This window comes from Hoplias malabaricus, chromosome 5 (genome assembly GCF_029633855.1).
Source record: "Hoplias malabaricus isolate fHopMal1 chromosome 5, fHopMal1.hap1, whole genome shotgun sequence".
Lineage (NCBI taxonomy): Eukaryota > Metazoa > Chordata > Actinopteri > Characiformes > Erythrinidae > Hoplias > Hoplias malabaricus.
The window spans coordinates 7,821,667-7,837,562 of record NC_089804.1 but is presented as its reverse complement, the minus strand read 5'-3'; the positions used below and the strand labels follow the sequence as shown (position 1 = coordinate 7,837,562).

Here is a 15,896-nt window from a genome sequence, read left to right as displayed (position 1 = left end):
AGACCAACTCACAAAGACAGACCACATCTGTGGATTCCCAAGAAGCATCTAGAGAATAAATGTCTAGAAAGACAGAGAAGTGTGTATTCTTTGTAATAAAGTGTAGTGTTTGTCACAGGGATGACATAATTACTTGATTAAAATAAATGATTAAAATTCAGCAATTACAAATTACCTTCTTGAATGATTAGTAATGATTTGGCAGTTTGCATGAAGACCGTTCATATATTACATCATCCAACTGGTCTCTCTAGGAGTAAGAAGCATGATGAACATTCCTAATTAGAAGACCTTCAGTCTGAAGGACATAACTGTAGTGCTAAATGCAATTATGATGTTTAATGAAAAAGGCAAGGCAGCCTGAAGTTACACTGAAGGTTCTTCTGTAATGTAATGCTTGTTATCTGAAGCCATGTTGATCCTGACAGATTTTCAGTAAGAGTTTATGTTTGTACAATGTAATGCTTACAGATGGCAGACTAAAGTTCTCTACTGAAGACTTGAGTCATGAACCATAACGTCACTTCTTCATTCATATTGCCCTCTCCTCCTGTTAAGTTCTGCAAACTCTTTAGTCATCCAGACATTCTTTTCCATCAGATCTCCTACATAGCTCTTCACGTACCCCTCTCCCCTATTGAAGCTATGTGCTGAGTTTCAGCAGTGTATCTTAAGTGCAGCCACTCAGCCAGAAAAATAGAAATTGTAGAATTGAATAATCTAATGTTTTATTTTATACATGATTTTTAATTCTGTTGTGCCCATTCTCTTCATCTAACATCACATTTTTACATTTTAATTTGTTTTTCTACTAATCAACTATGTTGAAGACACAAGCATATACATTGGAATATACTTCACACTTCAGTCACAGATTGTTATTAGCAATAAGTCCATAGTGATGTGAATTCTCTGAATGTTTGCCTAGGCTCAGTGCATCAAGCAAATAAGGCAGCACTGTCCTTTTTTGTAATGAGAGAAAACATGGTAGTACACACTTCCATTGATGATATATATTAGAGCATGTGTGTTGCAACCTCTCTGAAGTGGAAGGAGATACATTTCTGAATGTATTTCTATTAATGTGGCTGATAAGATGAGCATAAACATCTTCTTGTTGACATGTAATGGTTGCAAAGGTTATGACTGCTGTATTTTGCAAGTTTTAAGCCTGTAGCAGCCAGTGGCTTACTGTACTAAATGCATTCCTTTGCTACTTTACTCCCTCATCATATGCAAAATGATTACAGAGGGGGGAGGGGGGATGAATATCAATTACTAATAACATTCTTCAATAAGCCTTTCCTCACACCCAGAAAAGAACAAAGAACAGAAGACTGCGGATTAAAAATAACATAAAAAATACAGAGCTTTTGAGATCAGGACAAAGACCCTCTCTGTGATAAATTCATTTACTGGAACAGAATGCTACAAAAACCCAAAAAACTTACCAGGGCAGACTTCATCTGAGCCAAGAAAAGAGATGGAAATCAAGGCAGTCTGTCGCAGAAACTGCTTTATCAAATATTGTTAGCTTGTTAAATGTCAATTCATTGTAATTAAATAATGTATTATCCCTGCAATCTAACGCCATCATGGAACACAATGACTAATTATCAATACTTTCAATCCAGAATGGTTTTAAAAAGCCAGGAAGTGCTTGTATTATCTAAGCTCTGTGGACCATGCTGAAGAGATTTATGCTGCTCAGTACTGAAAATGAAGCATTTAATTTGGTTAGATGAAAATTCAGACAGCTCTTAAATCAGTTTAGTTTGAGTGGGCCATATGTATGAGTATTTAGCAGAAAGTTATATAAATGACTGCTAAAAACACATCATGAAAAAGTTAACTTCCCTTACAAGGAGATCTTGATATAGTGTACAGTGTTGGAGAATTTATAAATGCATATAGAAGGCGTTTTATGGTGTACTGGTTATCTGCATACTGCCCTTTAGTAGATACACTTAAGTGAAAACAGTGTACGACTTCATAAACATGATAAATATTTACAGTTTACACTTTAAATTCTTGCTTTTGTAAGTATCAAAAATGGACCAAACACAGAATATGTCAGCTAACTAGTACTCTGCAATGTGCCGTGTTTTTCACACTCAGTCTGCAATCCAATTCTGGTTCAGTTCAAAGCTGGTGGCAAGTCTGACTTGGACACTGGGATCAGTGCCCAGGGGCTTCTAACCATAAAATGGGGAAAGGTCACTGAATAATAAAAAACCCAAAGTCTGCTGCACAGACAAGCTAATATTTTGTTATTAACTATGCATTGCTTTTGTAATGTTGCACTTCTAAATGTAATATGTTAACTTAAATTCCCTGGCATAAGCCTGTATATGGTTATTTATAATTAGTGGGAGGTCACAAGGGCAGCACAGTGGCGCAGCAGGTAGTGTTGCAGTCACACAGGAACCTGCAGGAACCTGGAGGTTGTGGATTCTAGTCCTGCTCCAGGTGACTGTCTGTGAGGAGTTCGCGTGGGTTTCCTCTGGGTGCTCTAGTTTCCACCCATGGTCCGAACACACATGTTGATAGGTGGATTGCCGACTCAGAAGTGTCCATAGGTGGAAATGTGTGTGTCACCTGTAAAGGACTGGCGCCCCCTCCAGGGTGTGTTCCTGCCTTGTGCCCAGTGATTCCCAGTAGGCTCCAGACCCACTGCGACCCTGAACTGGATGAGCGGTTACAGACAATGAATGAATGTAGGGTCACATTTCATAACTTATTATAGCATTTGTTAATGAGAAATTTGTAAGGCACTGTAACAAGGCTCAGGTCCACAGAGATCATGAGATCATGTTATGGGACATGACATTACGGCGACACACACTTGTTTTATGAAGTGTTATAGATGTAAATATTTAAGAGAAATTTAACAGATATTATTAGGGACGTCTGCAATCATGATTATTAAACTGGTATTGGAAATAAGGTTTGTTAGCAAAATGTACACAATCTCTACCATTTGCAATGAATCAGTCAATACAGGAAGAAATTTTCAAGCAGCCCTTCTGAGTCTGATCAGAACATAAACTAACACACAACCACAATGTCACTGCAGCACTGAGAATGATCCCCACCCAAATCACACCTGCTCTGTGGAGGTCCTGGCCGTTGAAGAGCAGAGTGAAGTGGGGAAAAGGAAGTATGCGGAGAAACAGATAGATTATCATCTGTAATTATAGAACGACAAAGTGCTCCTGTGTAGTCAGTGGAGCTGATAAAATGGATGATGAGTGTAGATACAAGGTAGGTTCTAATCCAGTGATCCTTCACTTTATGTAAGTAGGGATAGGCTTTATGGAAAAATATATTCACCAATGATCATCAAAATGTTTATTTTGTTCTGAGATGTGATTAATATATGACTGTGTATTTGTTTGTTTGTGTGTGTGTGTATATATTAGCATGTGGGAGTGGGCTCAATATGGCGAAAACCAGGAGTTAAATTAGCTTTCTACACAAACATATGTCTTGATTCACATATGTGATCATTCACACACACAGTAGGGTGCAAACACTTGCATTTTCCAATAAAGCAGTGCAGAACAACCAGAATAACAGAAATACTGTACAGGAAATTGCCCTTGACTGCGTGTTGTTTTTAATGCCATAGTAGAGGATGTTTATGGAAGCAGCCAGTCAATTGAGAAAGCCAGTAGAATAAGAATGTGAATATACTGCCCAAACATGACTAGCAAAAAATAACTAAACAATCATCTCTGGGCGGAGCTTGTTCGGCCTTAGGAGGTAACAGAAATGTTCACGTTAATAATAAATGAGTTCTATAAAATAAATGGGATTAATTACATTTTAATCAGTTCACAGGCTTCTCCATTCTTTATCAAAGTATTCTGAGTAACACTTTACATCACTGTTTATAAACCTAGATGATAGCTACATCAGTCTTTCATGACAACTAACATAAATTTACATAAGCATCTATTAAGGCTTAATCCAGCAAGCGTCATTTGTCTTTTTAATGCTTGCTACAATAAACAAGCGAAAATGTCTACATCGTTCTGAATATATTTATTATATATTGTTATTTATTTTTTTATATTTTTAATCAGTGAAACCACAATTATCACATAACTAAATATATATTTCTGCTTGCATAGTTTAGCACAGGCAGAATAGGCAGAATTGCTCATATATTATAAAATCATCGCTTTTTAAAATCTTGAAGACTTTAAAGGAACACTATGTGATATTTTCACCTTAACATTACAGCTTCAGAATCATTGTGATGCTTCATTGACTGGTAATAGAGAGGATAGAGTCTCTGTTGTTGCTACTCTGGGCTCAGTACAGCAGAAACAGACACAATGTAACTTTTGGGGGAGGGTAGGATCTGTATCTGTAGATGTAATGTGTCTGCAAAATACCTTTTCTTCTGACAGTGAGTAATATGTACTTATTATATATTTTGTCTTTCTCTCTCTCTCTCTCTCTCTCTCTCTCTCTCTCTCTCTCTCTCTCTCTCTGCCTCTGCCCCATCAGATACACCAAAATGAAGACAGCAACAAACATTTATATCTTTAACCTGGCTCTGGCTGATGCTCTGGTGCTGGCCACACTTCCTTTCCAAGGCACTGACGTATTCCTTGGTTTCTGGCCCTTTGGTAATGCCCTGTGCAAAGCGGTGGTGTCCATCGATTACTACAACATGTTCACTAGCGTCTTTACACTAACCGTCATGAGCATGGACCGCTACGTGGCTGTGTGCCACCCAGTCAAGGCGCTGGACATGAGGACGCCCCATAAAGCAAAGGTGGTCAACATATGCGTGTGGGTGCTGGCCTCAGCCATTGGGGTTCCTGCTATGGTGCTTGGAGATGTGGAGGATGACCATGGTATGTGTGCTTTATTTATCTATTTATTTATTTATTATTTGTGTTTGTGAAAATCCATTGAAATGCAAACAAAGCATCAGCTAGGAGGACAACAGCAGCAGCTGGAACAATTATAATTAATGCAATGCTTGTGCTAAATAAGGAGCAGTCAGCTTTACATGGCTTTGAAATAACAAGGAACAACACCTGGCACCTACAGGAGGACAATGGCATACAATATGTGTGTGCATGTGCATGCACCTAGGTGAAGATGGTGCAGTATGTGTGCATTTGTTTTTGTACATTTTCTGGATCCAGTATATTTTTACTATGTAGAAGAACTTACTTTTTCAGGATAAACAAAATAGTACTGCATTTGCAGAAATCTACAGTGCATTTTAAAATTTCTAACAGATCGTATATATATATATATATATATACACATAATTACAAAAGCTTATAAGTTCAGGTGCCTCATACATAAATACACAAGTGTTTTGATTTTGTTCGGACTCCTATGTCAAGTTCAGTCACATTGGACTTATACCACTCCCTATCTGAGCATCTCCCACAGCACCTGGCCCATGTTCATGCGAGTAAAAGATGGGGTTAATCTGTGTAAAACAAACATGGCAAGAGCTGAGAAATGGGAAAATAGAAAGAGAACCAACTTAAACTGAGCTTCTGATTCCGTTGCTTCCCTTTACTTTGCAGTTGTGTGTGAGCTGTGTGTGGATCATTATCGTTTAAAGGAGTAGGGGTGGAAATCTGAGCTGGTGCTTTTCAGCGACAGGAGGCACCACAAATGTTGGTGATATGAAATGGACTGAGCTGGTAACACAACAAGGTTGAACATCACTTAAATGTATGCAAATGTGTGAAGCAATGTGGTGATTACCAGTGAGAATCGAGGAGGGTGGTATATGCTTGATCAGCAGTGCGCCAATGCCGCATCAATGCAGGAACGTTATGTGATGTGTGGTCATATTGATTTTGTGTGCACTCTTTAGCCACTAGTATGGCATAATGTCAAGGCACTTGGCAATGAAGCCATGGCAACCAAAGGTCAACTTCAGTTCAGAAACGCCCACAAACGATTAGCAACAAGCATCTTGGGCAACAAAAGATGAAAACTCGCTTCCGGTGTGAACAAAGGGTTAGACTGAAATTCAGAGGTTGGGAATTATATCCCTGATTATTGATCTTGAAAAATGTTTTGACTGGAAATTAACATAAAGAACATAGTAGTACAGCAACAGCAACAACAAAAAAAGGTGTATGTGAGTATTTGTGCTGTTTTTACAAGCATTTGATAGGCTTTTCATGATGGCTTCAATATTGATGCAGTCTCTGGAACATAACTGATGAGTAATTGGAGAAACATTAAACCGAGGAGGGCAATTTGTTATATGTGGAAATACATTCTCAATTAGACATATTCTAAAAGAACTGTAGCGGATCTTTGTAAAGACACATTGGCTACTTTGGGGCCTAATTGAGGGTTATATATTTTAAAGCTGTGGCGATGGAAATTAACCACAGAGGTTTAATACAATTTGTTGAAGTGGTCTAATTAATGAGAAATGGTGGAAAATGTGTGCTAAGAAACAAAACAGGAATCGTAAACTAGAAACTACACTGAGATCAAAACGGAAACTTGAGAACACAGACAGAGGAACAATAATCTGAACCAAATAATGTGGAAAATGCTAGAACTAGGGCTGCAAATTAGGGCTGGAAACATGCTTAAGAACACTATTAAATGTGACGTGTGATAGAGGTGTGGCTAAAAGAACATGAAGAGTATGACGTAAGTAGCACATGGCCAGGAAAACAAACAGAAAGCATGGGAATTAAAGCACAAGGAAGAAGCAAGAAGAAATAGAAGCAGGAGCTCGAGGACAAGAGGAACGAAGTATGTCTTTCTGCTGGCATAAAAAAATAGATGAGCATGTGTTTGTGGTTGTGTTTGTTTATTTGTGTGTGTGTGTTCGTGTTTAATGTATATCTATCCAAGCCTTAAATCTCAGCTCCTGGGCTGTCTGACTGTCTCTCTGACACCTTGTCCACCAGTGTGATTTATCATTCATGAGCCTAATAGATGGTGCTGAATAATTAATGAAAGCTTTCAGCCGTGCAGTTTAAATGGAGCAGTATGTTCTTTCTCTTCTCTGTCGTTTCCTCTCCACACAATCGCAAACTGTGCTAATACTTTATAAGGGATTCTCGTGCAGGCTAAACCCGCATGCAACTGTGAACCCCTGTGGCTAACTGTATTGTATCATGCTGGTTTGCTCATAAATTTATTCACACTGTAACACACAATTCCACAACTTATATTGAGTGTTGCAAACTAAATAATTCAGGTTCCTCACTGCTTACAATGGCTGGATATTTATTTGATTTTAGGTGACTCAAATTTTAGACAGTAATAATAATAAATGTTTTATTTCTCATCAGAACATTCACTAATGTGAGATACAGTACTGTACAATACTCAAAAAATAAATAAATAAATAAATAAATAAACATCTTTAGAATTGATGCCTACAACACACTCAACAATGTTGGGACAGGGGCATGTTTACCACTGTGTTACATCATGTTTCCATTTATTACACTAAGACACAGATTTTTTTGTATTTTGCATGTGGATTTTTTGCCCATTCTTGCTTGATACAAAATTTGCTCAACAGTCCGTGGTTGTTGTTGCTTAATTTCCCACTTCATGATACGCCATAGGAGACTAGGATCTGGACTGCAGGTAGCTCAGTCAAACACACCCTGAAGCCATTTTGTTGGAGCATGTACAGAGCTAAGCCTGGCATTGTTTTACTGAAACAATCGTGGACTTCCCAGGAACAGATGTCATCTTGATGTCTCTCAGAAAACCCATTGCACTCATGCACCCGCCCCCCCCAACACACCCAAACACACACACACCATGTGAGATGTTGGCTTTTGCACCTATCCTATATAAAATTCTGGATGGGCCTTTTTGGTCATTAACACAAAAACACATGACCCGTGCACATGTTTTTATTGGCTTTTGGATCATCTGAGGTCAGTTTTCTCCTTGTGTAATAAAGTTAAAAGGCTGCATTTCTTGATACAGCTGCAGACTGTTAGGTGACCACAAATTTTGAAGCATTCCTAAGCTTGTGTGCCAATGTGTATCATTGCAGTATGATACCTTCTTATGCAGTACCATCTGAGCGCTAAGAAGTCATGCTCATTCAGCAATGGTGTCCAGTCTTATCCTGAATGCAAATCTGTTTCTGCAGATATCCTGAATCATTTCACAATTTTAAGTACTGTAGATGAAAACAATACCTACATGTTTAATATTTTTTCATTGTAAAATGTCATGTTTAAACTAATTAATGATCCTCTCACGAGGTTTGGCATACAGTGATGAGCAAGTGATGAGCCTATTTTTGTTGCAAAGACTGATCCTTTGGTGAATGCTCCTGTTTAATTTTATATTCACCTGCTTCTAGTGTAATGCTTGGAAACATTGTGACTTGGATTTTTCTATAATCTTTTCATTCTTATTTTGCCCATCACAATGTTTTTGGAGTGTGTTGCCAGCATAAAATTAAAAGATTGTTTATATATGTTATGCATTATAACTGTTCAATTAACAAGTTTTGGTAATATTTCACAGCTTTTCTAGAAATGGTGTTTGTATTTCAATTCTAGCTAAATAGCCATTTAATACCATTTATATATTTTTCCAGCACCAAGGACAAAAGAGCAAACATATTTCACACAATATGACACAGCATCATCAATGGCTCCCTGCATTCTTTTCAGTTTCTTGCTTTTGATTTAGTTTTTTGCCCCATATTAGTAGCATTTTTGGTTATTTACAATTTAGATAACCTAAACCGCTTTTGGTGTGAGCTTTGGTATCACCAAATATACCTCCAAAGCTCCGTCTTAGAATTATGATTATGTGGTGCTCCCCTGAGGAAACACATAGCTCCACGTGGTTGCTCTCAATCTCTATCAGATACAAGCCCTCCAGGCCACTAAGCTTTCTTGCAGAAACCCCTTGTCACTTTGTCCAACATGGCATGTTGTGATTAAGTTGTTATGTGGTGGAGCCCCCCTAGGACATCTTTGGCTGATCATGCTTTCTCCCTTTTTGTTACCTCATACAAAGACCTTCAGGGCTCTGAGATTTCTTGCAGAACTCCCATAAGCATATTGCTTTATTCATCATTTCTTATGCGTTATCCTTGACTACCATTGACACTGAAATGTGTCTGTGTGAAGGAGAGGGTGAGAGAGACTCTGATTGCGATTGAGATTTGATGGCGTGGAGAATAGAAACAGTTTTCTGTTTCACATCCTGTGAAATGGGAATGCTATCCCATTAAGCTCATATTTTAGTGTAGCTTAAAAAAAAATGAAAATGCCTCTTGCTCACCCAAAATTTCTTCTGAAATAAAGGGTCTTAAAAGAGAGTTTGTCACCCTTCACTGCAGTAATTAATTTCACTCAAATGTGTGGTCATTTCAATATTCATTTTATTTATTTGAAGCAGAATCTTCTGTTCTGATGAATTTATAGAAATTAAACCAATTTGTTTGCTCACAATAGGGGTGTCACATTGTACACATAGTAATATTCAGTTTTTTTTGATACAGGGTTTTGATATAATACGAGCTGTGAATCGAATACATTAAGATTTTATTTTTAAAAACTTTCCGAGCCATTTGTCAACCCGCATTAATGAGTTGCAGCCATCTGCAGAGCAGGACATAGTTCTGAGGCGTGCTGTTTCATGCGATATCTAGTGGCACGGTGTGTAATACGCTGTGTTACTATGACGATGCCTTAGAAATGTTTGGAGCTACTGGGGAATTAAAGCCTTGCTATTTTTTTGGTTAGCCTGTTGGGCGATTAGCTGGATGTGAAATGGCTAGCGGAGAGAGCAAGCCTTGGCTGGAACTAGTGTTGCCAACCATCTCATAAAATGCTAAATTGTCCCTTATTTGGACATTTAAAGATGCGTTCCGTTTTGAACCGATACGGGACACGTTTTGTTATGTATTTTTGATGTCACATTGTTATGGCGATGGTTTGAGACAGATTTTTTATTTTTTTTTATTGGCTTCTTTGTCCTTGACATCAAAATATAAAAGGGAACCTAAAATCATGTCTCCATGTTGTATCAAAAATGTATCATATTGTAGAGCAAAAACAGCAATAGGTATTGTATTGTGAAATGTGTGTATCGTGGCACCCCTAGCTCACAAGGGTGTTCTTTACAGCAGTTATTGCTAGTTTTGGACAAGTTTATCTGACTTGGTTTTGGACAAGTTTATCTGACTTGGTTTTGGACAAGTTTATCTGACTCTTGACTCTGGCAAAAAACTCATTGTGTCATTAAAAAATTTGTAGCACCAAGCTCAAACTAGTGATGCTAATTTAAGTGAATACATTGTGTACACAAATGTTCAGTTGTGCAAAATGAACTACTAAAGGACAGAAACTGGGATAAAAAAAAAAAATCTGTATTTTACATAGTGAAAACAGCACAAAGGTGTTTCTCATAACATTTGTTTCAACAAATGTGTTTTAGATATGTTTTTTTAATGTGTAAAAAAATGTAAATAACCAAAATAATCAAAAATAATAATTTGTTGTACAGGAAACACACCTGAGCTTATCGGTATGGAAAATTTTGATTTGATTTGTTTGTTTGTTTGCTTTCTTTTTTAAGACTTTTGTTTTGTAAAGAGTTGTGACAAACTTTTCAATAGAGCAATAAAATTGCTCCCCATTTGTATGGGGGAAAATGGCATGGCATTACACATCACGCTAACTTCCATTCAGGGATATTTTTTTTCCAGATATTAATTAAGCCTGGTCTCACACAAAAATATTTTCAATGGAGAATTTACATTTTGAATGCTGTGTAGTCCAGGACTGGGATTAATTCCGGTCCTCGAAGCTCACCCACTATGTACAAACATTGCTTGTGAAGCAATGGGAATTTACACTGAACCATTTTCCAACAAGGCTCTTCTGAAGGGGAAAGGATCACAGACAGGTTTTATTTGTCCAGTTTCTCTCAGCTCCCTGCAACATCTTGTTTGTGGCCTTTTTAAACAGCAGTGACTTAAAATGAATCATGACTCCACTTTTCATTCTTTTTATTTGGATATTTCTCACAACCTGCTTTGCTCTTTGAACCTTCTAAAGCTCAAATATCCCTATTCCCTTTCCACACTATATTTTTTATAGAATTATTGTATACTCTATTATTCTATGTTGCACTAATTGAATTAGCATTGTCAATAGATTGGGACATGAGCCTAAGGTCACCAAGCTCATTGTCAAGCTTTGGGAAGTGGGATATGAAGCCCACAGTATTATAGTAGTATTTTATTATTGCGCACCATCCAATGTGTTTGGAATAGACTCATTCTAGTGGCTACATTGTATTAAATCCTCACAACAACAGCCCAGTATCTACTGTGAATAGAAGGGGCTATTGTTGCAGTAAAAGTAAGACAGACTTCCTTTTATTTTTGTTTGAGTTTTTATTCTATTGGATTTTTATTTTATACTAACACCTGCTCAAAGAGAATGTGCTGAACAAAGAATCAGCTTCAGCAGCCAGCTTCATTTGAACCAATTCCAAAGGAGAGGTTTTCTGATCTGTGACAAATCTTCACGTCTTAATTAAATATGTGGGAGTACTTCAGAAAATCCTGGTTGCATTTATTCGTTTCCAGGTGCAATGGCATATGTACTGTGTTGGCAACTATTTCAGCTAATTTAATGGTGAAATCACGACTCATCAAACATTGGAATGAAAGGTTCTTTGGCCTGACTGAGTTTTAATTTTTCATTTTGGAAGTAAAGCCAAATGAAGGGCACATCAAGATAAACTACTTATCTTTAAAAAGTTTTATACTTCAGAGAGATAAATTCGTCTGAGCATATGACAAGGGAAAGATATGATTGACTATGGAGGGAGAAGAAACCTTTTTGGGGAGCTTCTGATTGTTAATAACTCACTGTTTGGAAAGAATCTGTGTGTTGGATGTACTTGATGTACTTGAGACTCACATATGTAAGTCTCGACACCACTCGACATTTATCCCTCATAATAAAACATTAATTACTGTGTCTTAGACTATGTGGTGATTTTGGACATTTAGGTTCATCTGTGGTGTACATACATTTTCAGATGTGCTTCCATAATCTGCATAGAAAAAATAAAATCTCTTGAGCTTTAGGTCACATAATCCATACCAAGCATCGTCTAGAAGGATATAAAGCCCTGAATCAACTTAATCTGAACCAATTGTTCACGATTCAGTACCTTTAGGGATCAGTTGGAATGGAATGATCTAATCATCAAACATCAGTTTCTGACCTCAGTCCTCACAGTCCTCAGTTCTTACAGCAATATTTCAGCATTCTGTCTAAGGCCTTTCCAGAGGAGTAGAGGCTATAATTGTATCAATGGAGGGACAAACACACTACTGACGAGTGACTACACATTTACAGTGTATAAAAATGAGCTCTGTTGATGATTCAGGGTGAGCAACATACAAAGAAAAATAAGTAAATAAATAAATAAAAATATATAGCTGTTTTTACAGCTTAAAGCCCTGGTATGTACAGGGCTGTGAAGGATATATCTTTAGAATGTAGACAAATTTACATAATACACTTGTATTTAGACAAAAAAACAAAAACTTCTAAATTTTACATTTTCTTGATATATCCCCTTTGTGTAATCTGAAATGCACAATAAATAAAGGGGGGAAATAAATAAATAAATACATAAAAAATACAAACAATAAAAAAAAAAAAAACCTACATATCGTCGTTGTACAATTAAAAATGTATCTCAATTGTTGTGGATTTTTATTTTACTACATCATTTGAACACAGCATTTGTCCTTCAAACTTTGTAAAAAAAAAAAAAAAAACATAATGAATGGTCCAATAGGATTGCTCCAGAATGACTTGTAATGAAATCTTTTAACACTAATTTCCGATGAAAGTTAAGAAGTTTTATTTTCCTTCTCCTGTAAAGTTGCCATTTTGGGAGATACGTGTTTTTAATTGGAAATAAAGATATATAAAACTTTGGCCAAGATGGCACAAGATAAATTTGAGTGAAAATGTTTGAAGTAAGTAGATCTGTCTTTTATTTTCATTTTTTCTTTTTCTTCCACTCCTTGTGTGTAGAAAGTGACCTAGCTCTGAACTCATGGGTTTGATGAATGAGTATGAATTACTTATTTACTTCTTTGGTAAAATATACAGTCCTCATATCAAGTGTTTACTTTGTACGTGCCCTTTTTAAGCTAAGTTTGCTTTAAACCCTACTGAAAACTAAACAACAATTTACTGCTTGTAGATTAATTTGACTGATTGCATCTATCTGGTTTGCATAATTTGTTCATGGTGATGTAAACATACTTAACGTAGCAGCTGCTCATTCACCATTTTGTTCAGAAATTAGGGATATAAATATGTAGTTTGTCTTCCTTCACTCCTATTTGCTATATATTAGATTAAATGCTAGAACTAGATGAGGATTTTATTGTTTTATTTACTCAGCATAAAACATTACTAAAGTCAGATACTAGTTTTGGATGATTAGTGCAAGGCCATAAAAGCCACTTAGTTTCATCCCAAATACTGCTCCACAGTTCAGTACTGGAAGGGGTTTGGTTTGGGCATGGCACTGGGTAAAGTTACAGTAGTCTGGGCTGTCTGCTCGAGTGTCCAATTTTGTTGGTCATTGCTTTGTTGGTGAGATTATGTGAACCAAATATGTACAGTTGAATTTCTATGTTACCAATGTATGCACCAGAAGTTAGCAGACTTGAATAGTTTTAAATGGTGTACACAAACTTGGACATGTAGATTATGTATCCTTCCTGGTATTGCAATAGCTGTCAATGCCTTGAGCCAGGTACTAAAAACCAGACAGGAAAAGGAAAATTTGAATGAGTGCATTTAGAAATGAGTTGTATTGGCTGTATTGGAATTTAACTCCTTACATATTTCCTTTTCTCTCCTCCTCTGGACAGGCATTGAGTGCATCCTGGTCCTACCCGACCCCCGCAGTTACTGGGACCCTGTGTTTGGCACATGCGTGTTCCTGCTTTCTTTCCTGATTCCGGTGGCCATTATCAGCATGTGCTACAGTTTGATGGTTAAGCGTCTACGGAGCGTACGCATCCTGTCTGGCTCCAAAGAGAAGGACCGCAACCTGCGGCGAATCACCCGCATGGTACTGGTGGTGGTGGCCGTGTTCGTGGTGTGCTGGACACCCATCCAGATCATGGCACTGGCTCAGTCACTGGGCTTCAACCTGGCGAGTGTGCACACGGTTGTGCTGATGCACTTCTGCATTGCCCTGGGCTACGTCAACAGCAGCCTGAACCCTGTGCTGTACGCCTTCCTGGATGAAAACTTCAAGCGCTGCTTCCGTGAGTTCTGCCAGCCATCACCCTTCCGGCTGGATGCACAGCAGTCTGGCCGCATGCGCAGCATCGCTCGTGACGTGGCCTACAACTGCAAGACCACAGATGGAAACAGCAACCCCGCATGACTAGGCGTGGAGCTGCCCCTGGTCAGCCACGAGCCACCACCTAATCCAGGGACAGGCAACTCAAACTCTGAGCTCACGCAGATTACCACACTCTAGCACCACGGACGCCTCCGCCAAGTGGACGGAGGTTTAGCAGGGGCTAGGATTGAGGGTGAGGTCCAATTCTATGACACGCCCTCTTAGGGACAAAGGGGCTCACTTTTCTGTGTCTTATTTTGAATTAGATTTTATCATCTCTGTGATATTTTCTGTTTGGTTTGTGGATTTTTTTTTTGGTAATTGTCGCTGTCAATCACTCTACTCATAATCGTTCTGTACTTAACTGAAAGAAGTTCTATGCTTGGCACATGGTTTGGTTTTATTCCTAGTGCTCAGTTCATTCAATTTGCCCTCAATATTTTGAGGAACTAATGAAAGCAGCAAAAGTATGTTGCTGCACAATTTACTAATGAGATTAGAGGCAGGAGGAGTGTGGTGTAAGATGTAGGCATGCTGGAATGAGCTACTGATTGTTGCTGGTTGTTTGCAAATTTTGAAAACATGGCAGACACCAGTTGTCAATAAAATGTCCATTATCAACCATTATTTTCTTCATACTATCACAAATTCACAATGTATTTTTGCACCCGTAGTATCAGTACCATACCTTTCAGCACTCTATTGAACTATTTTTACCAAGTACCATTTTACCAAGCAGAGAACCATTTTGAATGTTTGTGGTTTTACACAAATCCACTGCCTTTTCTAAAGAACTCTTGAAGAGTCATTTTTTGTGTATATAAATGCATGTTTCATGCCAGCCATTCTTTACATTGTATGAACACATCATGTTCACTTAATCAACAGCAATTTAAATTTAATTTGAACAGAATCATGTTAAATTAATGCACATTCAAGTGAAGGGCATTTCCTTCCTTTGTAAAATTTTATTTGTTTGACAGCGACAAATTTCAATATGAGCTGCTCCTTCAACAGCATCCATGGGACTTTCATTGCCTTAAATACAACAGAAAGTCTGTTGAAGCTAAGCCCATTATGTTAGGAAGTCAGCCCCAAAGGGAGTTTTTGTATATATATACACACCCACACACACACACACACAAACTCACACACACACTACATAGACAGTATTGGGACCCACCTACTTATTAATGAATTTGAGTGTTTCATATGTGAAACAATGGCTCATACTGAAGAGTTCACTGAATTTGAACATGGTGTAATAGGATGCCACCATTGCATAGTCAGGATATGATTTTTCTTTTTGTGTCCCTCCTATATGTTCCATCAAATGCGAGTGTTATTATTCAAAAACAGAGGCATTTAGGAACCACAGCAACTCAGCCACAAAGTGACAGACTACATAGTTACAGAGTCAAATCACTTAGAGTTGAGCCATACAGTGCATAAAAATTTGCCAACGCAAACCTGACTCAGTAACACATTTG

General features: G+C 37.7%; 1 protein-coding gene across 1 annotated transcript in view; it reads left to right on the top strand.

The window, feature by feature from the left end:
* The window catches only part of oprl1 (opiate receptor-like 1), a 48,667-nt gene extending 33,934 nt beyond the window's left edge, over window positions 1-14,733 (top strand). The window contains exons 3-4 of the mRNA XM_066671462.1: window positions 4,519-4,871; window positions 13,925-14,733. Of these exons, the coding sequence (XP_066527559.1) occupies window positions 4,519-4,871; window positions 13,925-14,448 (877 nt within the window). The 3' untranslated portion in view covers window positions 14,449-14,733. The remainder of the gene's footprint in view (window positions 1-4,518; window positions 4,872-13,924) is intronic.
* The last annotated feature ends 1,163 nt before the right edge of the window (window positions 14,734-15,896 follow it).